Here is a 24,686-nt window from a genome sequence, read left to right as displayed (position 1 = left end):
AAACAACATACATAGCAACTACAATGATGTGATTGGACAGAACTATGTATACTCCCAGAATCAAAAGTAAATGTAACAAAGTTATAAAGATCAAGTGGGACTTTAACAAAAAAATATGAAAAGAAACCCCCAACCTACCCCTTGGTGGAGGTGGGAGATCCACAGGTCTTACACGTTGCACGTGCTTTTGGACTTTCTCAATGTAATGATCAGTTATGTTGATTTTATTTTTCTCTCAAAAACAACCCAGTATTTGTCATATGGGATGACTCTTGGAGAGGAGAAGGGAGAAGTACTATGGTGATGTGAGAAAAAGAAAATATCAATAAATAATTATTTTAAAAAGGTATTAAAATCAACTGTATAAAATTTATTTCTGGTCCTGTTCATTTCACTCTGCATTAGTCCACACAAGTCATTTCAGATTTCTTTGAATACATCCCTTTCTCAAGGTACATTAATATTCCATTATATTCATACACTATAATTTCTTCATTCCCCAATTGATACGTACATCTATAGTTTTAAGTTCTTAGGTACAACAAAAAGTGCTGCTATTAATGTTTGTACATATCCTTCTCTTATCTCTTTTGGGTATATGCCTAATGGTGGCAACACTGAGTCAAAAATGAACAATTTAGTGATTTTTTGGGTGTAGTCCCACATTACGATAGAATGATTGAACCACTTCACATTTCTATCGGCAGTGTCTTTGTATGACTGTCCTTTCATAGCCCCTCCAACAATGGCCTTTTTTCATTTTTGTCATCTTCGCCAATTTGATGGATATAAGGCAAAACCTTGGAATTGTTTTCATTTGTATTTCTCTTATAGTGATTTGGAACATTTAAAAATAGAATTGTTGAGAGTTTCTTTTTTTCTTTTGAGAATTGCCTGTTTATATGCTTTGGCCATTTATCTATTGGGGAATAGCTCTTGGTTGTATGTATTTAGTTCATTTCCCTATATCTCTCTCTCTCTCTCTCTTTTTTTTTTTGGTTAGGCAATGGGGTTAAGTGACTTGCCCAGGGTCACAAAGCTAGTAAATGTCAAGTGTTTGAAGCCGGATTTGAACTCAGGTCCTCCTGACTCCAGGGCGGTCCTCTATCCATTGTGCCACCTAGCTGGCCCCCCACATCTCTTCTAAACTATTAGAATAGTTTTCAATTGGTCTTCCTGTCTCAAGTCTCTCCCCACTCCAATCTATCCTTCATACAGTTACCAAAGTAATTTTGCTAAAACGCAGGTCTGACACCCACCACTACACAATAAACTCCAGTGGCTTCCTATTCCTTCCAGGATCAAATATAAATGCCTTTGTCATTTAAAGTTGTTCACAATCTGGTCCCATCCTATCTTTCTAGTCTTCTGTCTTGAGCTCCTGGGAGATCACAACACTCAATACTTAGAGAAAGCACCAATAGGACCTTAGAAAATAAAATTCAGGACTAAACAAGGTCCCAACATTCCCTTTAGAGGAACCTAGAGCTTGTCCTTAATACAAAGTTCCAATTCATGATGTAAGGGTGGAAAAATGAGTTAATAAAAACAATTCCTACAACAAAGAACTATTATGGTACCAGGGATATATAAGACACAAACCCAGAAAAAAAGAATACCACCAAAACATTTACAAGCAAAGCCTCAAAGAAAAAAACAACTTGGCTCCAGTTTCAACTAGAATTTCTGGAAGAAATTATGAAAGAATTAAAATGATATTACAAATTAAATGAACACTATGGGAAATAATTAGAAAAGAAATGAGATCTTTGCAAGACTCTTAGAACTAACAACTTAGTAAAAGAGGTACAAAACCTTACCCAATTTATAACAAACTCCTTGAGGAATGTATTAAAAAGTAAAATCTAATAATATGTTTACAAGAAATACAAAGTATTAAAATGAGAGGCTAGAGCTAAAATAATTATGTTTCAACAGAACTAAATAAAAGGTAATTTAGAGAACACCTAGGCTACCTTCTTTTAAAGGTAGTGTCTGCCATTTCTCTGATTTCCACTCAGACCTACACTCTTCAGGGACTTGAAGTAGGGTTTAGAGAAAGTATTGGAGCTATAAAGTGACGGTACTGTAGTTAATTTTTTATTTGAGTAAGGCTTTTAAGAATACAGAGAGCTGCTTTTCTGGCGGCAAAGAATTGGAAATTGAGGGGATGCCCATCAGTTGGGGAATGGGTAAACAAATTGTTGTATATGATTGTAATGGAATGCACTCAGAAAAACTTGGAAAAACTTACTCGAACTGATGCAAAGTGAAATGAGTAGAACCAGGAGAGCATTGTACACAGTAACAACAATGTTGTAAAATGATCAACTGTGAATAACTTAGCTATTCTCAGCAACACAATGACCTAAGACAACTCTGAAGGACTTAGGATGAGAATGGTATTTATCCCCAAAGAACTGATGGAGTCTGAATGCAGATCGAAACATACTTTTTTTTTTACTTTATTTTTCTTGTGTTTGTATTTTGGTCTGTGTTTTCTTTTACGGCATGACTAATATGGAAGTATGTTTGGCATGACCACACATATATAACCTACATGAAATTGCTTGCCTTCTCAATGAGGGGCATGGGGAGGAAGGGAAAGAATTTAGAATTCAATTTTAAAAAACAAATGTTGAAAATTGTTTTTACATGTAATTGGGGGAAAATAAAGTACCAAATAAAAAAAAATACAGAGAGCTGAATGCTTTGAGAGATAGGCACATGGGGGATAGAAGAGAGAGATTTGGGAGAAGAGACACAGCCCAGAATCTATAGCACTCTAGGAAATCTCTCCTCCTAACCTTCTATTTAATCACACATTTGTTTCATTATGCCACAGTGCCCCCCCTCCCCCAGTGCTGGAAAACCTCCAAATATATGCCTATTCTTTGCGCATTAAGATTTTAATCTACCAGAATCCCCTTCAGGTAACCACCCAGGAGAGTTAACACAAGATAGCCCTTTTGCATTCAAAAGGAATTGTTATCCATGGGGTTGCCAACACCAATTGCTAGTGCCCAGAAAAACTGAAGGGGCCAGAAAGGGATTCCTGTAGCTATATGGGTATAGAATTGGTACAGCTGTTCCGCAAATCAATTTGAAATGATGTAAGTTACTAAGCTCTTCATACCCTTTGACCCCGTGATTCAAGCAATCAATATTATCAAGTACTATGAAGGAAAGAATGAATGAAGCATTTGTTGAGTGCTACATGCAAAGCACTGGACTGAGCGCTGAAGATACAAACAGAAAAGACAGTCCCTGCTTTTTATTGTCTCACATTCTAATGGAGAAGAAAACACCTAGGGAAGGTTCCAGCTCCAAGTCTGAGAAGCTGGTATTGTCTCTAATGGCATTTCTATCGAAAATATTCTCTAGTCCTGACGCGTTTGACAGCACCGAGGATTTTGGTAACTAGAACTAACCTTCTTGGGTTTTCAGCAGCTTCGGCTAGAGCATCAGCGGAATCAGTTACCAGGCTGCATCCCTACAGGGGCTGCTGCGCAGGACGATATCTGAGGGCACTGGGCTGGAAAGATCGTCATTTTTAAAGATTTTAATATATATTTAATTTATATTTATTTCCCAATTACATGTAAAAAATGTTGACATTTTTGAGTTCCAAATTCTCTCCCTTTCTTCTGCCCCTCTCCCATCCTTTGAGAAGGTAAGCAGTCTACGATATCATTACACATGTGAAATGAAGCAAAACATATTTCCATATTAGCCAAAGTGTTGTTGTTCTTCTTTTTGAGGCAATCGGGGTTAAGTGACTTGCTCAGGGTCACACAGCTAGTAAGTGTCCGAGGCTGGATTCGCACCCGGGTCCCTCCTGACTCCAGGGCCGGTATTATCAGCATGGCTAGTCTTGAAGGGATGTGCAAAGGTGGCGTAGGGGGTGTTTGTGCTGAGCCTTGAAGTTCTGCCTGGAGGGCAGCCCAGACATAAGGTAAACCATTTTTGTCTATTTAATCTCAGAGGCTAGGACAGAGCTCAACACATAGTGGGGCACTTGATCAGATGCTGGTCGAATGAATGAACCTGGGCCAGGGCTGGGGGTGGGGAGCAGTTGCTTCTGCAGTTAAGAAGCATCTTTCGTTTCTTCAGCTGCGTGTGGCACGACTTGGAGCCCAGGTAACAGTGCTGGCGGACGCAGTACGTAGCCTCCGCAGGTGACGTCCTGATGCTGTAGTTGCATTTTCCCAACACTGACACTTGGGATTCAATTCGCACTACTTACAGATGAAGAAACTGAGACTCGGAGAGATTGAGGGACCTGCCCAAACCTCGAGTTCTTTGCGCTACAGCGGAGGGACGTTGCCTCCCTCTTTACCTGGGACACCTCCTCTCTCGGCTCCGGGATTGCTCCTGGATTGCGCTCAATGAGCGCTTTGCAGCCCGCTTCCCAGGACTTGGCCCCAAGAGACCCCCTGGGTTGGGCCTTCCCGAGAGTGGCCGGGGAGGGGGCCAATGGGAGGTGAGCACAAGCCTCGCCCCGACCCTGCATAAGCCCAAGGGCCGCGCACCTGGGCTCCAGACTCCGGGCTTTGCCGCACTCTCGAAGCCCCAGCAAGTGTCCGCGCGGGCGACCCGAGCCCCTGCTCAGGTGCGTGAGCCCTCCTTGGGCTCGAGGGCTGGGGGGCAGGTCGCTTCCGAGCCTCGGCTCTGAGGGGGGACGTTGTGCCCCGCGTGTTGCCGTGGCGACCCTGGCCGGGCTCTGTGCACGCTCATTGGCCCCGCCCCCCTCCCCTGGGGCGGGGGAATCCCTTAGCGGACTCGCTTCCCGCCCTCCTCTCTTCGCCCGCAGAGGGGCCCGGCAAGCGCATGAGCTTCAGGCCAGGTAGGGCGCGGGGCGCCAGGGCAGTGGTGTGGGGTGGTCGGGGAAGGAGGGCTCCCGGGGCTCTCCTGCCACCCTCGGCCGCGACGACAGGGTGGGCGATCCCGGGGCCGGCTCCTCGCCCTCCCCAGGCGTCAGGGCTGCTCTGGGAAGCCCGGGGATGGGGGTGAGGGGAATGACTGTCACCCCCCTCACCTCCCGCTGCGCGCGGAGCCCCCAGAAGCAGCAGCGAGGCTGACATCGTCCGCGCGTCCCCCCCCCTTCTGGGGGTCCCGGGCAGCGGGGCTGCCTGGGCCCCACGGAAGGCCCCAGCCTTCAGCGGGGGAGGGCTCCGGCAGGGGTTTGATCTCTGGCAGCCCGAGCTTTTGTTCTCTTTGGCCCGTCTGATGAATGGGCCGGGGCCGGGGCAGGGGCCCCTTCTCTTCCGGGGGCCTTGTCCCTTTGCCAGCGGGGACTCCCAGAGGCTGAGGAGTTAGCCCGAGCCTTGGGAGGCTCACCCCGCCGAGTGGCCAGGTGAATGGGCTTTTAGTTTGCGAGCACGGGGACTCCGGGAGAGCATTCTCAGGGCAGGTGCTCAGCGGAAGCTCTGGAAGGAGAGGGGGGCGATTGGAACGAGGCCCTCCGGGGCCTGCCGGGGTTTCTCGCCTCCTGCGGTGGGTACTGGAGCCCTGCGGCACCCGACCCCTCCTCCCTTTTCTTCCAGCCCCCGGGGGTGTGTGTGGGGGTGGGGGGCTCAGGCTTTCTTCTCGCTCCTCTTTCTGAACGGAAGCAAGACAACGAAAGTCATTCCCCACCCCAGAACTTCCAAAGCCTGTGGTTTCTGTGGAGAGCGCAGGGTTTGGAGTCGGGGACCTTATCAAGTTGCTCCAGCTCTCCGGGCCTCTCTTTCCTTCTCTGTAAGATGAGAAGTTGCAACAGATCCCTGGAGCTGCAAAAAAACCTCAGAAACCAGCTACGCCAAGTCCCCTCATTTTACAGATGAGGAAACTGAGGCCCGAAAGGTTAAGAGATTTGCCCAAGTAGTAAGCATCTCAGGCCCTTGGCGCCGCCCCCGGATCCCTTCCGGCCTTTCGTGCCTGGGTCCTGCCGGCCTCCTGAGTGGCAGCGGGGCAGCTCTGGGCCATTACGGGAGAACAAGTCCCGCTGTCTGGCGAGGTGGACACGGGTGGTCAGCCCTCAGTAATATACACTCTTCTTCACTCCACACGAGGGGGCTTCAGCCCGTTCAGTGGCATCTTTTAAGGAGAATTCTCTGCTTCTGCTTCGGTCTAGATCAGATTAGCCATTAAAGCTGTAGCCTGCAGGGACTGTTTCATTTTTCATCTCTGAAGCCCCATGCCCTTGCAGAGAAGGTATTTGATAAATGTTGGTTGAGTTGAATTGCCTCGGGTATCCTCTTCTCCCGACTTTTGCTCCTATTTCTTCTGCTGGAACTGCTCCCCCTTCCCCTCCCCCAGTCTCTGCCCATCAAAAGCCCACTGTCTTTCAAGGGTCAGTAAAAAGGCGGCCTTTGTGAAGCCTTTCCCAGTCTGTGGATCTCTTTCTCCGGTCCCTCCCTCCCTTCCACCCTCCAGTTCCTCTGTGACTTGTTTCTATCACTCAGTGTAACTTGGGTATGGGGGCCTGAGGCCTATTCATTTCCCTGCCTCTACTACACCTTGCATAGGGCCCATGTTTTTCCAATATTTGTCGAAGGAATTGACCTGATGTATTTTGCCTTTTCCAAATCTGAGAAGATGACTTAACTGGGAGAGTCAGTCAATAAACATTTATGAAGCACCTCCTATGGGCCAGGCACTGTTCTAAGTGCTGGGGATACAAAGAATGGCAAAAGGCAGCCCCAGACAACATATTAACAACTATGTAGATACAAGATATGTACAGGATAAAATAGTCAACAGAGGGACAGCTCTACACATTAAGGGGAAATCAGCAAAGGCTTCTTGTAGAAGATAGGATTTTAGCTGGGACTTGAAGAGGCTGAGGAAGGAGAGAATTCTAGGCATGGGGGCCGGCCAGTGAAAATACTTGGATTAGGAGATGGAGTATGAATGGAGTGAATTGCATTCCAAGTAAAATAGGTCTGTGATTTTTCTAACAGACTCTGCTTGGGGCCAATAGAATTTTTCTCCTTGGGAAGCTCAGAGCTCTTCAGACAGTGCCCCTAGACAACCGGCTATAGTTTAATTTCTTGGTTTTGTGTTTACAGCAGCTACGATAGAAAGGAATTTGATTTGGACTTACAGCCAAGCAAAAGTTAGGACTAGAACTCAGAATTGTCTCATCCGTCCATCCATCTAAGGCCACTGCACCTCAGCCCTAACCCAGCCTGCAGCAACTCATACAAAGGTCGGGTCAGGAAAATGCTTTCCATTAAATAAAGACCAGGACTCAGTTCTGGTCAAAGCCTGAGGCTGAGAGCTGACCGTAATCCAAGTCTCCAAAATCACAAAGGCCAAGTTAAACATGAATTCATATACCAAAAACAAGATCTACAAGATTTCCTTTCAGGTCTAAAAGGAACAAGTTTTAAGTTAGGAAATGAAACACTTCCTTAAAGTCTCAGTGGGGAATAAGCTTTAAAGAATTTCATTAGCCATCAGAGACCATCCAGATGGAAGCAGATCCACTAGGGGTTATTAAGGGAAGTTAATTCAATAAACATTTCTGGAGTGCCTACTTTTGCCAAAGAGGATCTTCTGGTTACAGTTTCAACCTCCTGAAGTCAACAACATAATGTTTAGAGCTTGCAGCTCCAAGCTAGGCTCTCAGTGTAGCAGGGGTGGGGAACCTGTGGCCTGGAGGCCACCTGTGGCCCTCTTGGACCTTAAGTTTGGCCCTTTGACTGAATCCAAACTTCACAAAACAAATCATAAAAAAATTGAACATAATGGGCACAAAATAAAATTAAGATAAAAAACAAAATAAAATAATTTGTTCCCTATCCCTGGTGTAGAATAGGCTGACAGACCCAATAGGGCATTTCTCATTATTTTCTGCATTTTTTTGGAGTACCCTTCATGGCACTGAGGGAATTTTTTATAAGTCAGCGAGCCCAGTTGCCTTCCTTGCTCATAAAGCTCTCCTCTCTCTGCAGGGTTGAGGGCCATTTGGGCCTCGAGATGTCCCCGAGACTTGGTTGGCTTGCCCTTTACAGTCTGTCAGTGACACTCTTCACATGTCTCCTCTTTTTGAAGAGGGAGGCCAAGCCAGCACAGCAGGTAGTAGGGGGCCCTGTGGTAAGGCATCCCTTCTGGGCACCTGCAGTGTCCCATCGAAGCCTGTGTCTGCCCAACTCTGAATCCATCAATGCATCCACAGTCCTGCCTGTCCGTCACCGCCTCTTCCTGACCTATAAACACTGCCGGAACTTCTCTACCCTATTACAGCCCACGGGCTGCCCTGCTGACACCTTCCTCCTGCTGGCAATTAAATCATTGCCTGCTCATGTGGACCGCCGAGCAGCCATCCGCAGCACCTGGGGCCGGGTCAGTGCCCTGCATGGGGGGCAGCAGCTAAAACTGGTATTTCTCTTGGGAGTTGGGGGAACTTCCCCACCCCCTCAGTTGTTGGTTTACGAGAGTCAGGAGTTTGATGACATTTTACAGTGGAACTTTACTGAAGACTTTTTTAACTTGACTCTGAAGGAGCTTCATCTCCAAAGGTGGCTGGCCGCCAGCTGCCCACAGGCCCAGTTTGTCCTCAAAGGGGATGATGACGTCTTTGTCCACGTGCCCAATGTCCTGGAGTTCCTAGAAGGGCAAGACCCCACCCAGGATCTCTTTGTAGGGGATGTGATTAGAGAAGCCCTTCCTAACAGGAACACCAGGGTCAAGTACTTCATCCCCCCCTCCATGTACCACGCTCAGCACTACCCACCCTATGCTGGAGGTGGGGGATATGTGATGTCGCAGGCCACAGTTCGAGGGCTCCAGGCTGCAGCGGAGGAGGTGGACTTATTTCCCATTGATGATGTTTTTGTGGGTATGTGCTTGCAGAAACTGGGAGTGAAGCCAACCCACCATGCAGCATTCAAGACCTTTGGGATTCGACGACCCCTGGACCCCCTCGACCCATGTCTGTACAAGGGGCTGCTGCTGGTGCACCGTCTCAGTCCCTTGGAGATGTGGACTATGTGGGCTCTGGTGAAGGATGAGGGCCTACGCTGTGCTGCCCTTCCCGCCCTGGCCCAACAGCCTGGCTAAGGGAGTGCCTGACAGGTCCAGACCGGTAGTGTTCAGAGGCTGGTAGGGGACTTAGCTATTGGTTACTTTCTAAAAAGGCTAAGAAAACAGAGAGCTTTTAAACTAATGTAGCTTGGTGGAAAATTATGTCCTAAACTGTAGTCCCACAGATTAACTTTGATTAAAAAAATACACAAAAAGAGCCTGGCTAATGGATGGGAGAGTGTGCAGTGGGGTTGGTAGCCCCACTCAAGCAAGCTCCATCTTCTCTACCAAAGCAGAAGTTTTTAAAAGAAACAAGTGGACTCCAGGTAGTGAGTGGCTTTTCTACAGACCTGGGTATGGGATAATACTGGCTAGCTTCATTCCCTGCAGAAAAACCTCCCTAGTACCTTAAACATGCAAGGAAAAGTACCTCTTTTGGGGGGGGGGGGGCAATACAAAAACAGAAGAGACTAGTAAAAGGACACAAAGCAACACAAGGCAAGGAGAGTTTCATATAAGTGACTCCTGTTTCACGCCGAGTACAAACACGTTTCATGAAGTACCTTCCCCAGCTGTGCAGCCAGACCTCCTTGCAGGGCCAGGCCAGGCACTTATCTTAGCCATGCTCAGACTAAAGGTAAGACAGGTCAAAGAGGGCATGAACTTTTAAAAAACAAATACTACAAACAGGACCCCCCTCCCCAATTCACATCCCACAAGAGGGAACCAACGCTTAAATAACTTACATTTGAAAACCTGACTAGGGTTGAAAAGGGAGGCTAACTTAACTACTTAAATTACTGGTAAGAGGGCTGTGTTCCTTGCCCCCAGGTGATTGAGGAAGCCTGAGCCTCTCTCCAGGAAAAGGCAGCTAGAGGAGCCTGAGAGGGCTGCTGGGCGCAGCTTTCATGACTTAGAGCTGGGTGGCCATGAACAATTCCCATTTCACCACTCAAATACGGGGTGAGGTGTATGGGATCTCTGGGGCTCCCAGAGCTTGGAACCTGCTGCCTAACTCAGGAATGGGATCACTCTGTGTTAGCCTCCAGCCCAGCTTCTGCTCCTGTCTAATTCTCTTTTCCAAGGCAATCTAGGTAACCATATTCACAGTATTAGTGGCTCCGGGACAGGCCTCCTCAGTCCTCTCGCAAGTAGGCCTCTTCTTCATGCTCTGCCAGCACAGATCCCCCGGTGCTTGGGCCCTGGGGGGAGCCCCCTTCTTCCGGCTTCTCTAGGCGGTTGAGGCGCAGCTCTTCGGTCTGGGCCTCGGCCAACTTGGTCTCAGCTGTGTGGGAGAGCTGGCGCACTTCCTGAACTTGAGTCTTCACCAGCTGAACGTGATTTCGAGCCGTGACTGAAGCCTGATCAGCACCTGGAAACAGATCGAACAACTTAAGTCAGCAGCAGCAGGGAAGATGGGACATGCCAGGTCAGCCCATAAGCAGGTAAGGCTTCCAGGTGAAAACTGAACATAAAACCGTGGGAGCCCCAACAAGGCCAAAGAGTTTTGTTTAGGAGCTGGGACTATATCTGTGCACTCGAGTTCTTGAATTCCCCTGGAACACTAGTTCTCCATGCTGCTTGTGGCCTGGGGGAGTAGGGGGGTGGCCCAGCCAGGTGGCCAGGACCCTGAGCCCCTCCTTACCAGGGGGCTGCCTGGCTTACAGACACCAGAGGCTCAGCAAACTGGCCTCCTCCTTCCACAGCTATTCTGCATTAACAATCAAGGCACTTCCCTATAAATGAAGACATTGGCATCTTCCTCCAGCCCCTCTGCAGGCATAGTAGAAACTGCCCCCCCTTAGAACCTCAAGGCTCAGGCAGCTAGGTAGTGCAGTGGATGGAGTACTGGCCCTGAAGTCGGGAGGACCTGAGTTCAAACACTTGTCACTTACTAGCTGTGTGACCCTGGGCAAGTCACTTAACCCCAATTGCCTTTAAAAGAAAACAAAACCAAACTCAAGGCTCCTGCCACACTTGTTAATGTCGCCTTAAGGGCTCCCCCTGATGTCAATCTGTAGACTGGCTAAGGTTCAGACTCACTTATTGCCTTGTACCATTAAAACTATCGTCAACCTGCGCCTCAGTTTTCATACTTGCAAAATGGGGATAATAATCCTTGCATGACTATGTTGTGAAGAAAGCTCTCTGTAGACAAAGTACTCTAGGAATGTGAGTTCTTAGCAGCAGTGGGGGTTAATGGGTGAGAAAACAAGCTCTGAGACATTAAGTGACTCCAGGACAAGCCTCAGAGGGACAAAGTAAGGCCTCGGAATCTGAGTCTGATGCTCTTCCCACGAGGCCATCCTGCCTCTCACAACAAAGTTCGAGTTGTTCCCACAGAAGAATACTGGAAGGAGCTGTTACCAAGTAGTTACGTGATCCAGGGCAAATCCCTTCCCCTCTCCAGACCTCAGTTTCCTGCCCCATAAGAGAAGAGGGCCGGCCTCGGTCATCTCTAAGCTCCAATGTCACGTGTGGCCGTCCTCCAGACTGCCTGGGCCTGGTCGCTGAGCTCCTCCTGTCTGACTACCTAGCTCCCGTCCCAGCTCTAGCCGTGATCGCTCCTCCCGGCAGTATCCAGGGAAGGACAGGATGTTCCTCACTAGAACTCAATTCTTAGCTCCTCCACCTCATCCTGCCTGAGACCAAAGGGCCTTGCTTAAACACAAGAGCCTCAGAGCTGCTGAAAGAATTCACCTGGGATGGCACTCGGGGCCTTGGGCCTTGATTCTGCCACTAACTTACTGTGTGACCCTCTTTCCTTTTCCTTCGTGGGGTTCTGTATGAACTTGACAATCTATGAATGGTCAGGTGATGCTCTCTCCCTGGCAGGAGACAGCTCTCCGCTACGCTCTCAGGCTGTCGGGAAGGCTCCGTGCCAGAGGGGAGGCAGCAGCCAGGTTTCCCATTACGCCGGCAGGCTCCTGTCGCTGCATGCTCAGAGGACGGAGCTGCCAGACTCCAAGCTTCACTGACAACTTGCCTGTCCTGGCTGAGGAAGGGTGGGGGCGTCTGGGAATCCCACCTGAGTGACTGGCCTTTGCCAGCTGCTGGGCATACCTGTCTGGTAGGCTGCTTCTGCTGCCATCTCAGACAGACTGACGGCGGTCATCCAAGTCGTTTCTAGCTTTAAGTACTCTTCTTGTTTTGAAGACACCTGAATTTAAAGAAAGCATTTCGACCAGGAAGAGCAGAAAGGTCGAAGCCAGTAGAAGTGGCTTCCTTAAGAGGACAGTGTTTTATTGGGAAGTTAGTGGTGAGGTAACAATTTCACAGTTTGTTTCCTGGATGAAATGAAGTGGTGACAACTACTAATTAGTTTGGGGTTGGTCTGTTTTTTACCTCAACCCTGGCTCCTATGATCACCTGCCACACTGCATCTTCCTCTTGAGAATTCATTTTCCCAAGCAAGCTTGAGTATTGTCGGTACAGAGACACTAATGTATAAACTGCCTGCAAGAAAAGAGATGAGTTGGTTTAAAAGGAAAGGTCTCAACTTTTCCAGTCAACAGACTGGAACTGGGTGATTTAAAAAAAAAAAAATTCACTGAGTGTCTAATGAGGGGAAAACTCTGAGTGAAGCACCTGGGACACAAAGCCAAAAATGAAATGGTTCCTGCCTACAAGAAGCTGCCCTTGTGCTGAGGGCCAAGTACTGGAAAGTTTTCTCTAAAGAGGAAGCCAATGGACAGCTTCAGAGCCACTGGGACAAGGCCTAAGGCAGTACCTACAGAGTTCTCCTGGGTTTAAAGCCGAGCAACCAAATCCCATCTTTCTCTAGAGACTTTCATCCTCTTGGTATGTGCAAGAAATAGCTTGGTCTTCTGGAGTCAATTACAGGGTTTTCCAAGAGCCAATTAATGGCTAATCTAGGCCCTGAGCTTTTCTTCCTCATCCTCATTCCTACTTCCAATCTCCAGACTCCACTGAGATGCTGCTTCACTACGGCAGGGAAAATGCAGAGCTGGCAACATTAATCCTTGCTTGCTAACCATATAGGACAACACAGTTGACATTGATGGCCAAAAGAAGACATAAACATCTTTCCATTTTGCTAATCCATGCTAAGTCTTTATCTCACAGATTTAGATGGTTGGAAATAGCCCGGTTGAGGACGAACTTACCCTAGTGTACTCTGTGATGGCTTCAATCAATGCATATGTGGTTTGTGAGAGAAAGGTGGAGGTGCTGTCAGTCACCATAGAAACTGCCCTCTTCATCAGTGCTTCATTACTAAGAGAGTGGGTCTCTGTCTTCTGAAAAACAAAGTGTTTGCATTTAAGGGCAGGTGTCTGCTCAAACTCTTGCCCAGAAGACAGCAAAGACAGTAGAGGTCAAATCCATTTAAAGACTGGCCCTCAAAGCCGCCACACGGCAGCACTCCACACAAAAACCCTAGGACACAAGAAGCAAACTCTTCCCTTCCCTTAAGGTGACTCTCCCTGAATAAGGAATCAGAGTGTTTTTCTGATTAAAAAAAAAAAAAAGCAGTCATATAAGCAATAAGCAAGTGATAACATGCAAAGTTATTTTATGTGTGTATATACACACACATACTTCATAGACAATGATACAAAGTTAGAGACACCACAGAAGCTCCAAGCTAAATTAACCATTTGAGGGAAAACATTTTACTTTGACCTTGGTCCACCAGGTTAAAAAAAAAAATCCTCTCTTGCCATACATGGCAGCATAGGCTTGTAATCCCTGCCACCAGGGAGGCTGAGGCTGAGGCTGAGGCTGAGGCTGAGGCTGGTGATTTTTTGAGGTCAGGAGTTCAGAGACAGTGGACGAAGCCAACCTGGTGACCATACTAAGTCTGGCACCAACATGGTGAGCCCCTGAAACCTGGTGGGGTGGAGGGCCTAAGGAGGAGTGAACTAGCCCAGGTTGGAAATAGAGCAGATCAAAGCTTTGAATTGATCAGTAGTAGCGCCAGGCCTGTAAGTGGTCACTGCCTTTCCAAACCCCCTCCCCTCCAACTACCAAATAATCCCCTCTCCTCACACTGGAGAGAAAGACAAACAACCAGCTTTAGTTAAACACTGGTAACAGCTGGACCCGGCTGTAGCTAATTGGGTCTGCCTTCCAGACTGAACAGTTGCTCTTCTGGGCCTGCTTTGTGTTCCACTTGGTTTTGCCTTGTCCTTAACATGTTTCTCCTTTGCTATTTTTAGTGTAACTACTTAGAAGTGGCTGATGAAAGTAGTCATAATACGTATTCTGGCCTTTTAGAGGTCAAGCCCCCTCGATGGCACCTGATTTCTCAGGAATCTCATGGAACTGAAACACGAAACCCTTGGTTTGGAAATAAAAACTGCTTTACTGTATGACATGGGTACCATTCTATTCAGCAAGTATTGGTGGTACTTCCAACACCATCTGAACTACTACTTTGGGAAGGGTGGAAAAAAGACATGCAGCCCCATCTGCCTTCAATTTTGTTGAGGAAGTATGGCTTATACACACAAAACACCACAAACTAAGAAAGCACTGCACCAGTATAAACAAGGGCTCAAAGGTCACTCAATATTGATTGTAGTTACTGGGGGAAGGTGTTGTGGAGGGCCTGGCCTTGAGCTGGGCCTGGAATGATTGGTAGATCTCAGATGGGCAGGAAGGAGAGCCAGAATCAACTTGGTGTGTTAAGGTGTCAGTGATGAGACAACCCAGCCTAGAAAACAGGGTTCATGTTGGGAAGTACTGAGAGATCAAGTTGGACAGGGCGTGGTATGGAACTAGACTGAAAGGCCTTGAATTCCAGTAAGAATTTGGACTGAATTACACAGACAAGAAAGCACCACTACAGGTTCTCAAGTAGACCAACCAATCGGTCCACAAACATTTATAAAATGCCTATGGGCCAAGCACTGTGCTAGCCACTAGGAAGAAAGAGCTAAAAATAAAAGAATCCTTACCATCAGAAAGCTTACATTCTATCAATATGTTATGGGTAGGGTAATGGTAGTGTGAAGAAGGGGAAGGAGTGTGGCTATGACAACTGGAGGCAAGGAGACCAGTCAGGAAACTTTTTGTAGTAGGCCAGTAACAATACCAGGACGTTTGAAAGATTGTTTGAAAACTAAAGGTAACTTACAAGATAATGGATTATAGCCTGAGAGGTCAAGTACTGAGAATATGCATGTCAGAAACTCTAGCATAAAGGTTATAGCCATTAGAACCATTATAAACCATTAGAGATTATGACGAAAATACATATGACTAATTTTATCTTGCTATTGTATTTAAAAAAAATGTTCAGAGATCTCAAAATGTTTAAGTCAAAACTTACTGCAAAGGAGGCTCTTCCTCCGCAGGCATAAGACCACAATGCCAGTGCTTCTAAACCTGAATTCAACAAACATTTATTGAGCAGCTTTGTTTAAGGCGCTAAAGGTACTCCCAAGTATATCACTGTACTTTACCTGTGCTATAGGAACTGCACATAAGGTTACTCCAAAACCCACTGCCACTGTTTTGTGCCAGGGTCCCACCAAATCTGAGAAACGGCATCTCCTCAACTTTGCTACAACTGGAACACTCTGCCTGTAAGTCAGAAATGTTAAACACAATGAAGGAGAAGCCCAATCTGAAAAAAACTTGGATAAATCAATCTTCAAAGGGGTTTTTTGAATTATTTTTTTGAGGGAGAAGAAATGCTAGGCATTCCTCCTTGCCTACCCTGCCCAAACAATACCAGCCAACATCAGTCCAGTATGTTCACAGCCACTCAAAAAAAGGATCGAACCTGACATTTTGCCAAGATAGAATAACATTTATTGTAAGCCAGCAATCTCCGGGGGTGGAAACTAGCCATAGGCAAATCACCAAGAAGAACAGAGGCACCCCAGGGGACCCCAAGTTAGATAAACACCAGCCAGGTCTGAAGTTTTCTTCTCAGAACCTAAAAAGTGAGAGTCAGCAGGGACTGAGGACAGGTGCCAAAGCAATGATCTACAGGGGTTCCCCAGGCTCACTTCAGCACCTGACAACTCCTATGAACCCTTTCTGTCCTCAAATATTAAAACTCTTAGGAGTCAGAAGGCTTGGATTGGAGTGTGGACTTTTACTAGCTTTGTAGTAAGCCAACCCCCTAAGCCTTGGCTTCCTCACCATTAAAATGAATGGTACAAAACTTGCACTACCAACAACACAGGGTTGTTGTGGGAGTGTTCTGTAAACCCTAGAGAGCTAAAGAAATTTGAGTTATAAAAGCTGCACAGAACCAGTGACTTTTTTATTGAGGCAGCATCTCCAAGTGACTCACAAATCTGGCTTTGACAGCAGGTGACCCAGGAGTTTCAATTAGATCTCACGGCTGCCAGCTGCCTGGGACTTGGAGAATGGGCTATTAGCAGTCCGTAATCTCCAACGTGATTCAGAAATTAACTGGAACGGTGCCACTGAATGGGACTCACAGAAGGGGGCTTACAAACAAGCTCCTTTTCACACACGATGAATAAACACGGAGCTTTCCATACATTTCACAGCAGTCATGGAAGATGGGTGCTCTATTATCATCCCCATTTTACAGATGAGGAAACAGAGGTTTTGCCCAGGGTCATTCCGGAATGGTCGGAGGCGGAGGAGAATCCTGGTCGTCGCGATTCCACCCCCAAAGCCGTTTCCACTCACTGCACCACCAGGGCCTCTTGTCTTTGTCGGCAGAGGCTGCCCCTGGGGATCCCGGTGCTGTGCGGCCCCGAGGCCTACAGGCTGAATGCCTCAAGCCCTCTCCCACCGGCATCACTCCTTCAACAAGCATTTATTAAGCTCCAGCTGGGTGGCCGGGCATTGTGCTAGTGCTGGGGATGCAGACCGTCCCCTGCTCTCAAGGAGCTTACACTCTAAGCAAGGTGAAAACAGCCCGTACTGGCTCAGGGGTTAGAGGTCAAAAGTCTGACCGGGTCCCCTCGGGAGCTCCTAGAAGTGGCGGGCTAGCCCGAGGCTGTGCAGACCGGATGACCCAGGGCTAGGACCGAGGGGGTAGAAGGGGGCTGAGGAAAGAGCCGGACCCCAGTTTCGTGGGGGTCGGGGCGCTGGTGACGGTTGGTCCCCGCCCTCTTGCGCTCCCCGCGCGGCCTCAGTACCTGAAAAATGAGCCGACGCTGCGGAGAACCCAGCTCCTCAGAGCCGCCATTCCACAGCTGACGCCGGGCAGCGATCGCCGGAAGTGATGCGATCGCCTGGTTCCAGCACCTGATAGGACAAGACGACTTGACCCCGCCTTTAGGATGACGTGTGAAGGGGCGTGGCTTCTAAGTCACGCCCTCCCAAGAGGAGAGGAGGAATACAATCCTACGCAGGGCTCAGGCCCCCCCCACCCCCGAGAAGGGGAGGAGAGGATCTCGTGAGGCTGTGGGCCCCGCCCCTAGGGAGGGGAAGGAGAAGCGCGAGCGACTGTAGGTCTCTCCCTTGGGGGAGGTGCGTAGGGGAGGAACGTGCGCGTCTGTGGGCCCCGCCCCCAAGGGAAATCGAAGGTGGAGGAGCACCAGCGGCTGTGGGGCCCCACCTCTAGGGAAGGTGGGAGGAGGCACTCTCTCGGCTACGAGCTCCGCCCGCAGGAGTTGGGGAGGTGTTCTCGCTGCTTGGGGTTCCAGTCCGCAGAAGAGAAAGAGCTCGCGAGGCTATGGGCCCCGCCCCCGGGAGCAGTGAGAGGGGGCGGGGCTCTCACAGCTGCGGGCCCCGCCTCCAGGAGAGGGGGAGGAGAAGCGCTTGCAGCCTAGGCCCCGCCCCAAGGGGGTGGAAAGGGAGGGGCTCTCAAAGCTGCAGGCCCCGCCCCCCAGGAGGGAGGAGAAGCACTCGCGGTCTAGGCCCCACCCCAAGGGGCGGTGTAAGGGGGGAGGAGCTCTAGCGGCTGCGGACCCCGCCCCCCAGGCGCCTAGGAGCGCTAGGTCCCGCCGGGCAAGCGCCCGGGAAAAGACATAAGACCCAGGAGGAGGACGAGGACTGGGAGGAAGAGGAGGACCGGTTAGAGGCTGAAGGCCGTCTCGAAAGGGGCGGGTCGAAGGTCTCTCCCTCTCACGTGGCTTTCCCCGCCCGCGGCCGAAGTTGGAAAGTTTGGGCCGGATGGACGGGCGCTTGGTCCCCGGGGCTGGAGGACTGGTCGGGGTGGCGGTCCGGCCAGGCCCATGGTGCCCGGAGCTGTCACTTCAGCACCAGGAAGTAGGTGGTCCAGCCGGCGAGCAGCAGCGCCCCGATGAGCACCGTGTAACTGAACAGCACGAAGGCGAGCAGCTCCCGCAGCGTCCGCAGCACGTGCACCGCCCACGAGGGCCGCATCGCGGCCCCACTCTGCCGGCGGCGGGCCGGATCTGACCTGCGGGGAGGGGCGAGAGAAAAAGGACCGACCGAGCTGGAGCCCCCGGGGCCCGCAGTCGGCTATTTCCAGCCCAGGCTCCATAGCATTAGCTCCCCACTCTCTGCATATTTAATGCGGTAATGGACGTTAATGGACTAGCCGCCCAGCCCAGCTGGGAAGGGGCCCGCGGGGCTGGGGCTGCAGCTGCAGCTGCTCAGCTCACCCTTTCCTGCTGGGGAGTAGCGGCCCCGCTCCTCGGCCCAGCCCGGCGGGGATGGCTCACTGGCCTCAGCTGCCCAGACACTCGCCTCCCTCGCCCCCACCCACCTGCTCGTCGGAGCCTGGAGTTCGTGGTCAGCCTACAGACGCTGGAACTTTCCTTCGCAAGAGTTCTCTCCTCCGACTCTCCTGGCACAGCTGCGGCCGAGTGCCACGTCGGTCCACTGGTGGGCCGGTCGGTCCGGGAGCGGAGCCCAGCCCGAGGGTGAGTGTGCGCTAAACCTAGGAGCTTCGGGCGGAGTGAGCTAGGAGGGGCCTGGGGCTGGAGGGTCCGCCCCCCATCTCCTCCGCCCGCCAGTGTCAGGGCGCGCCTTTCTGCGTGGGTTAGTCCTGCAGGACGCTTGGGGGCGCGTCCCGCCCTTTCTGGCCTCGGTTTTCTAAAACCCAAACCCAACCGGGTGTGGTCCAGACAGTTCCTTCTATATATAACCGGCAGCCTCTGACTCCGAGCCCAAGGAAAGTGGGGGAGGGTTCATCACTGCTGGCCAAGGTTACATTGCACGAGGCTGGTGGGTCCCCAAACCAAGGCTGGGGTCCTAACGAAAAGGTGTCTGTTTTTTGTTTGGAAAGAGGGGAGAACACGGGAGGCTTGCAATGATGAGAGATCAACAGATTTACATTTGGAAGGGCCTTCCGACTTATGTGGAAACTGAGGCCCACAGGTCACATAGTAAATGGCAGAGCTGGTTTGGCCCCTGGTCCTGACTCCAAATTCAGGGCTCTTTCAGAGCCTGTCTGAGCTTCAGAGATTGGGAGGGAGGCAAACTAGTGCAGAGGTCTTAGAAACTAGAGGTTCAGGAAACAGACCTATCCTCCATTTCTAACTGCTCCACCTGTACCCCATGCTGAGAGGGCTATCCCCTAAACATGACAATTAAAGCTAAGAATCCAAGAGCTTGTGCTGTTCGGGGTGATTCTGTTTGGAACCAGCATATTTTAAAAGTAGAGAATCTTTTTTGACCTTTAAGCAAATGAGCTGGATGGAGAAACAAGGCTTTCCGTTGTCTTATCAACCCTTTTCTCAGCATCATCATCCAGAGGGTAAATGGTTCCTTAATGTAATCAGGATCTCTTATTATCGAATTATTGCCTCAGCAGCAGCCAGGCCAGAAACAGGAGCAGAGCATTATCAAGTTTTTCAGGAAGCCTGTTAGCAGTAATTGCTCCTCTAGAGAGTTGGTCATCCAAAGGGCTTCTCTGTCTGTTCTACAGGAAAAAAATCAGCCTGCCTGAGCTTCTAGTAAAGACAACATCACGACATCTGCTCACACAGCAAAGTCAATGCACGAAAAGATGTTATGAAAATAGCCCTTGAATTTTATCATTTTAAGGCATTTCACCATGAATTCTTTTACCCTCTTCCAAGCTCCTTCCCCAAGTCTTCCTTCTTCTCTGTCCTGTTCATACAAATGGAGTAACTCGGGTATAGGAACACTTAGTGACCCAAAGTTCACACCAAAGTGTGCTGGAAAGAGTTCCTTCTAAATTGCCTTCCCACGCCATCAGCCACTTTGGGTTCCTCTTTTCTCTCTGAACCTTCGGGGAACTTCCAGGTGTGAAACTCCTGCTGCTCACTTGCAAACTGGCAATTAACATGTAATTTATCATCCTGGAGTGGACTGACTGAGCATAGGGGGTTTATTCCTGGACACACCGTGAGGATGTGTCAGAAGGACCTGCACCTGACCACATCTCCCTGCCTCCCAAGGCTACCAGCTAAAAAAACAACGGTTCTGCACTTGCACTCTTTCCTGTCGCCTTCCATCATTCTCAAATTACATTTATTGAGTGTAGCTGTGTATAGGCACTGTGTATATGGAATACACTCAGAGAGTAAAGCAAGACAGCCAGTGTGAGGGGTCCGTATTCCAGACGTTCTTCTTCAGTCACTGAGATGATTAGAAAGATGAAAGAACACCTATGTGTTCCCCAGGTGCAACTGTTTGAAGTGCACCAACTGTGGATTTCCTTCGGGTGAAGGGTTAGGCCTTAGTGCCCAGAGTGGGAACAACAGAAGACAGATGTCTGATCAGTGCTTTCTCTGCTTCAATTCAAACAGGGCTGTGATGAGATCTAACTAGGAGACACGGAGCCCCCAAGCCTCCACAGAGTTATCCCAAAGGAGCTAAACGTGCCACTGTTAATCCTTGCACCTTTCAGTCCCATTGCCAGTGGGAGAGCAAGGATCATTCTCTTGTTCTCCTGAAAACTACAGTTAATACTTGAATTGAATTCTCTGATATCATCCAAAGTGGTAGACAAAGCTAAAAGTGTACCTATGTAGACATCGTCATTAAAGAACTCTCAGTTTAATACAACTGTCTCCTCAACTACACAGAAGGCCAGACATGATGTAAATAATACACCCTTTCCAAGAATAAATGCACTATTCACAGCCTTTTTTTCAGTGAAAACACACCCCTCAGAGACAAAAGCTGCCCAAGTATTGAACGAACTTACACAAATGAGCATTATATGTAATTACCAGTTGCTTTTTATTTGTACACGAATGAAGCAGTTGCTGTTTCTAAGTCTTCCACTGAATGGCTTATTAAAACCTGACTTAACTTTCCTTATAGCATAGGATGAAGGGGTGAATGTTAGCACACTGGGCACAAGTGACTTGCCTGTAAACAGGAGAACACGTAGTCCAGAGACGTGACCAACCTCTAAGTTAAAATCCTACGTGTCAAAAATATCGGGTGAGGCCTGAGATCTTAAAATTAACAAGTTTAATTTGATTTTTGGGGCTGAGGGACACAAGCAAATCTCAGGAGAATGAAGACAGGATAAAGACTTTTTCTAAAATCAGGATTGTTTAGTTGTTTATTCCCAATCCTAAAAGGACAAAGTCAGAAGACTAAATTAATCCTATCACTATTATTTCACCCAACCCCCCTACAACATTTCTCAGCCTCACTGTACCAAAGAGTAATGTTTGGTGCCCAGATATTCTGGCACACCAAGTTTTCTCAAGTGTCTCCCTTCCTCTTCTAATCAAGGCTTTTAACACATGGTGGTCCGGATTAAATGCCACTGCTTCAGGGTCTGCTGTTAGTGCTCTGTAACAGAGGCTACACTGGGAGAGAGATACTAGCCTTGGCCCCAGCATCCCCAGTGAGCTGCAAGGATGGAAGTCACCATCACCCTTTCTTGGTGCTGGGGCTCAGGTCCCTCAGGTCTCCCACATATTGGAAGGGAGACAGGTGGGAGGCAGATTGAAAGCACTCAGGGATACACAAATGCCACTTCTATCCCTGCTCAGTGTGACCACACTGGTCTCATTTCTGAGCTGCCATGACCCAAGCAGGAGTCACTGCAGCAGCTGCAGACTCTGAAGCCACCCATGAAGGCAATACCTGGAGGGTCCTGCAAAGTGGAGAGAGGAAGGCAGAGAACCTCCCTGGGCCAGCAGCCTTTGGGCCAGCCTTGGCCTGCCCACACTTACCCCAGCCATCCGGAGTGGACGCACCTGGTCAGAGCTGAGAGATGGAGAGCAGCACAGGGATGAGGGGATGGAGTCTCCATTTTTATTTCATTCTCATTGGCTCAGAGCTTGAACCAGCCCAAAGCAAACATCACTGAGCCCCCTAATACAATTCCATGGGGCCTCTACTGAGGATCCCAAACACAGAACATGTGGGTCTTTTGTTTCTTTTACCCAGGCCGATTATCCTGTTATTCTTGTGCCTTCTGAGATAAGACAAGAACTCCAGAACCCACCAGAGAAAAGCAGAACTGGAAATAAACAGTAATTTCATAAACTCTGCATCCTCCTGCCATTATTTCATTACTTTTCACTTTCCTTTAGCAACTGCTTCTGAGAGGCGTCTTTGGAGGTCTTGCCTCTTGCCACTCGCTGCAGCTGGCCAAGGATGGCTTGGTGTTCCAGATTTAGAAAGGCTTCTCCATCAGAGATTCTATCCAGCTGGTCCCGTTCATCAGTTTAGTGGTAGCAATGACATACTCTGTACCTCCGTCTTCCATCTGAGACAGAAATCTCAGGGCAGCAATTTCCGCATAGGTCACACCTCCCAGGAAAAAGACCAAAGTTACTCTGTTTTCTCCCTGTTGACCTAAAGATCGAGACATTTAGAAATTATTCTCTTAATTGTCAGCATTTCTTATTTCCCCACCCTATACAATTTCACCATTCATATCATAACAGCTCTGTAAACCTTAATGTGAAAAATCATTACTATTCCAAAAAGAAAGGCAGACATGATCGGGAACAGATTTCATCAGAAACGGAGGACCCTATCAAATACCTCAAATTTGGAACTTAGGAGTAGGTTACTAGGTCACTTAAAACTCCTGAAGTGAAAAGTAATTAACAGAGATAAAGTACTTGAACTATGCATTAACAGTCTGCAGAAGGGCTTCAGACACCACTCCTGAGCCCTGGGCAGATGTGTTACACGAGGCAGGCACCCAGCACTCTGACACCTGTGCGTGATGGCTTAGAGGCAGAGCAATCCGCTACTCACGCCTCTTTTGCAATCCTGCTGGTAACTGCTGCCGCTCCTCAAAATGGGGGCCTGGGAGCATCTTCAGGACTTCCTCAATACTTCTCCATCCAGGTCGAGCAAGTAGCTGAGCTAGCCGGACACTGAGAGGCGCATAGCCACTGTAGACATAGGATATGTCATTGGGGTTCTGTTAAACAGTGACATAAAGGAGACACTCAGTACCTACCGAATTAATTCCTGTTTATCTGTATCTATATAATCCAAAACTATTTTTATATTTGGCTTTGAAATAGCAAAATGAAAACTAATGACAGATACGGGGGGGGGGGGAGGGGGATGGGACAACAGTGAGAAAGGAATAAGTATTTATTAAGTATGTTTTGGATGGCACAGTAGTCTAGAGTCAGGAAGACTCATCTTCATGGGTTCAAATCCAGCCTCAGACGCTTCTAGCCGTGTGACCCTGAGCAAGTCATTAACCCTGTTGGCCTCAGTTTCCTCATCTGGAGGATGCTGGAGAAGGAAATGACAAACCACTCCAGTATCTCTGCCAAGAAAATCCCAAATGGGGTCACAAAGAATCAGACACGACAGAAATGGCTGAACGACAAGAAGTATACTTTACAATTAGTATCTTTCTTTGATCTTCACAACAACCTTAGGAGGTAGGCGCTATTAGTATCCCCATTTTACAGCTGAGGAAGCAGAGGCAGACAGAGGTGAAATGACATGTCCAGCTTCACACAGCCAGTAAGTGTCCAAGGCCCTTCAGACTGTGGATCCCATCAGCTCCGAGCTTAGCAGTTCAGGGTTGACTTGGGCAGTAACGGGAACGAAGCCATGCAGGATGTACTCCTGCAGACGTGAGGGCTGGCTTTCCAAGGCCTTTTAAAGGACCTCCAAATACTGAAGGTGAATCTCGCTATTAGATGTGGTCCCAAGGCACAAGCCAGATACAAATAACAACATCACAATTTAGCACAGATCAATAAACCAGACAAGGCCAAGGGGAAGGGGCTCCATCACCTGCTCGTTAACATCATCCATCCAGAGCCGCAAGGTTTTCCTGATTGTGGGGTAATTGTTTCTACCACCCGCCTGAGGTCTGAGCAATCCAGCTTGTTCTAGATTGTTTAAGGTCAGCATGTGTTCGTAGCCATAGGTCTGCAACAAAAGGGTGTTTACACTGATACTAGATGAGGAAAGAGGTTGATGCTACTTTATGAAATGAGTCATCCCAACGAATCTGTTGTGTCCAGGTCTGTCTGGTGCCCCGAGCTGAGACTGACCGGAGCTTTGTGCACTCTTACAAGACAGCTTAGGAGGGCAACATTCTAGTTTCAAAAATGCTCATGTTATAATACCGAGCCGGCTCATTATCTCTTAAAGACATCTTTAAATTTACTTTTAAAAATATTCCTAAGGGGGCTTTGGGGTGTCTATTCAAACCAAGTTAAAAATAGCGACACTTAACACAGAAAGGATAGTTTTAAGAGAAGAAAAGCAAAGGCAGCATTTGTCATAAAAGAAACTTGCAAAAAAATTCTTAAAATGTCCACTGCTCCCTAATATGCAACACACACACACACACACACACACACACACACACACACACACACACA

The 24,686-nt window shown here is 48.6% G+C and overlaps 4 protein-coding genes across 8 annotated transcripts in view; 2 read left to right on the top strand and 2 right to left on the bottom strand.

Annotated features, from left to right (window-relative positions):
* Positions 1 to 4,777: 4,777 nt before the first annotated feature.
* B3GNT4 (UDP-GlcNAc:betaGal beta-1,3-N-acetylglucosaminyltransferase 4) lies at positions 4,778 to 9,462 on the top strand. The gene is made up of 2 exons (XM_027853555.1): positions 4,778 to 4,846; positions 7,941 to 9,462. The coding sequence occupies exon 2, from the start codon at positions 7,966 to 7,968 to the stop codon at positions 9,046 to 9,048; it is 1,083 nt and encodes a 360-aa protein (XP_027709356.1). The 5' UTR covers positions 4,778 to 4,846; positions 7,941 to 7,965; the 3' UTR covers positions 9,049 to 9,462.
* Positions 9,463 to 9,520: 58 nt separating this feature from the next.
* Positions 9,521 to 17,648, bottom strand: DIABLO (diablo IAP-binding mitochondrial protein). Of its 2 annotated transcripts, XM_027853557.1 has the most exons (7): positions 17,106 to 17,188; positions 15,441 to 15,561; positions 15,308 to 15,363; positions 13,140 to 13,271; positions 12,358 to 12,468; positions 12,076 to 12,172; positions 9,521 to 10,384 (listed from the first exon to the last, which is right to left on the bottom strand). In XM_027853557.1, exons 2-7 carry the CDS (start codon positions 15,526 to 15,528, stop codon positions 10,149 to 10,151), a joined length of 720 nt encoding a protein of 239 aa, XP_027709358.1. In that variant the 5' UTR covers positions 15,529 to 15,561; positions 17,106 to 17,188; the 3' UTR covers positions 9,521 to 10,148. The 2 variants fall into 2 exon arrangements, with proteins under 2 accessions (XP_027709358.1, XP_027709357.1); XM_027853556.1 differs by lacking the exon at positions 15,308 to 15,363 and having other exon boundaries at positions 17,106 to 17,648.
* Positions 17,649 to 18,349: 701 nt separating this feature from the next.
* Positions 18,350 to 24,686, top strand: part of LOC114036788 — a 17,632-nt gene continuing 11,295 nt past the window's right edge. For all 3 annotated transcript variants that reach the window (XM_027853493.1, XM_027853494.1, XM_027853492.1), the window contains exon 1: positions 18,350 to 18,800. In XM_027853493.1, coding sequence (XP_027709294.1) covers positions 18,457 to 18,800 — 344 coding nt within the window. In that variant the 5' untranslated portion in view covers positions 18,350 to 18,456. The remainder of the gene's footprint in view (positions 18,801 to 24,686) is intronic.
* Positions 21,072 to 24,686, bottom strand: part of VPS33A (VPS33A, CORVET/HOPS core subunit) — a 19,560-nt gene continuing 15,945 nt past the window's right edge. Inside the window, exons 11-13 of one of the 2 annotated variants that reach the window (XM_027853490.1) lie at positions 24,091 to 24,228; positions 23,083 to 23,251; positions 21,072 to 22,671 (exon numbers count right to left, since the gene is read on the bottom strand). In XM_027853490.1, the coding sequence (XP_027709291.1) occupies positions 22,490 to 22,671; positions 23,083 to 23,251; positions 24,091 to 24,228 (489 nt within the window). In that variant the 3' untranslated portion in view covers positions 21,072 to 22,489. Of the gene's footprint in view, positions 22,672 to 23,041; positions 23,252 to 24,090; positions 24,229 to 24,686 lie in introns of both variants that reach the window. The other variant, XM_027853491.1, reaches the window with a different exon arrangement.

This window comes from Vombatus ursinus, unplaced genomic scaffold (assembly GCF_900497805.2).
Source record: "Vombatus ursinus unplaced genomic scaffold, bare-nosed wombat genome assembly UNPS02009994.1, whole genome shotgun sequence".
NCBI lineage: Eukaryota > Metazoa > Chordata > Mammalia > Diprotodontia > Vombatidae > Vombatus > Vombatus ursinus.
Note: the sequence above shows the minus strand (reverse complement) of the source record. Positions and strands in the feature narration are given on the sequence as shown.

What these genes read in the sequence shown, in the direction of transcription:
- B3GNT4 (XM_027853555.1), top strand. Translation starts at nt 7,966, where the DNA reads ATGTCCCCGAGACTTGGTTGGCTTGCCCTTTACAGTCTGTCAGTGACA.
- DIABLO (XM_027853556.1), bottom strand. Translation starts at nt 17,155, where the DNA reads ATGGCGGCTCTGAGGAGCTGGGTTCTCCGCAGCGTCGGCTCATTTTTC. An exon ending in CCATCACAGAGTACACTAGG is followed by an intron (nt 12,469 to 13,139) that starts GTAAGTTCGTCC and finishes CTTTTCTTGCAG; the next exon opens with GCAGTTTATACATTAGTGTC. An exon ending in AGAAGCAGCCTACCAGACAG is followed by an intron (nt 10,385 to 12,075) that starts GTATGCCCAGCA and finishes ATCTGTTTCCAG; the next exon opens with GTGCTGATCAGGCTTCAGTC.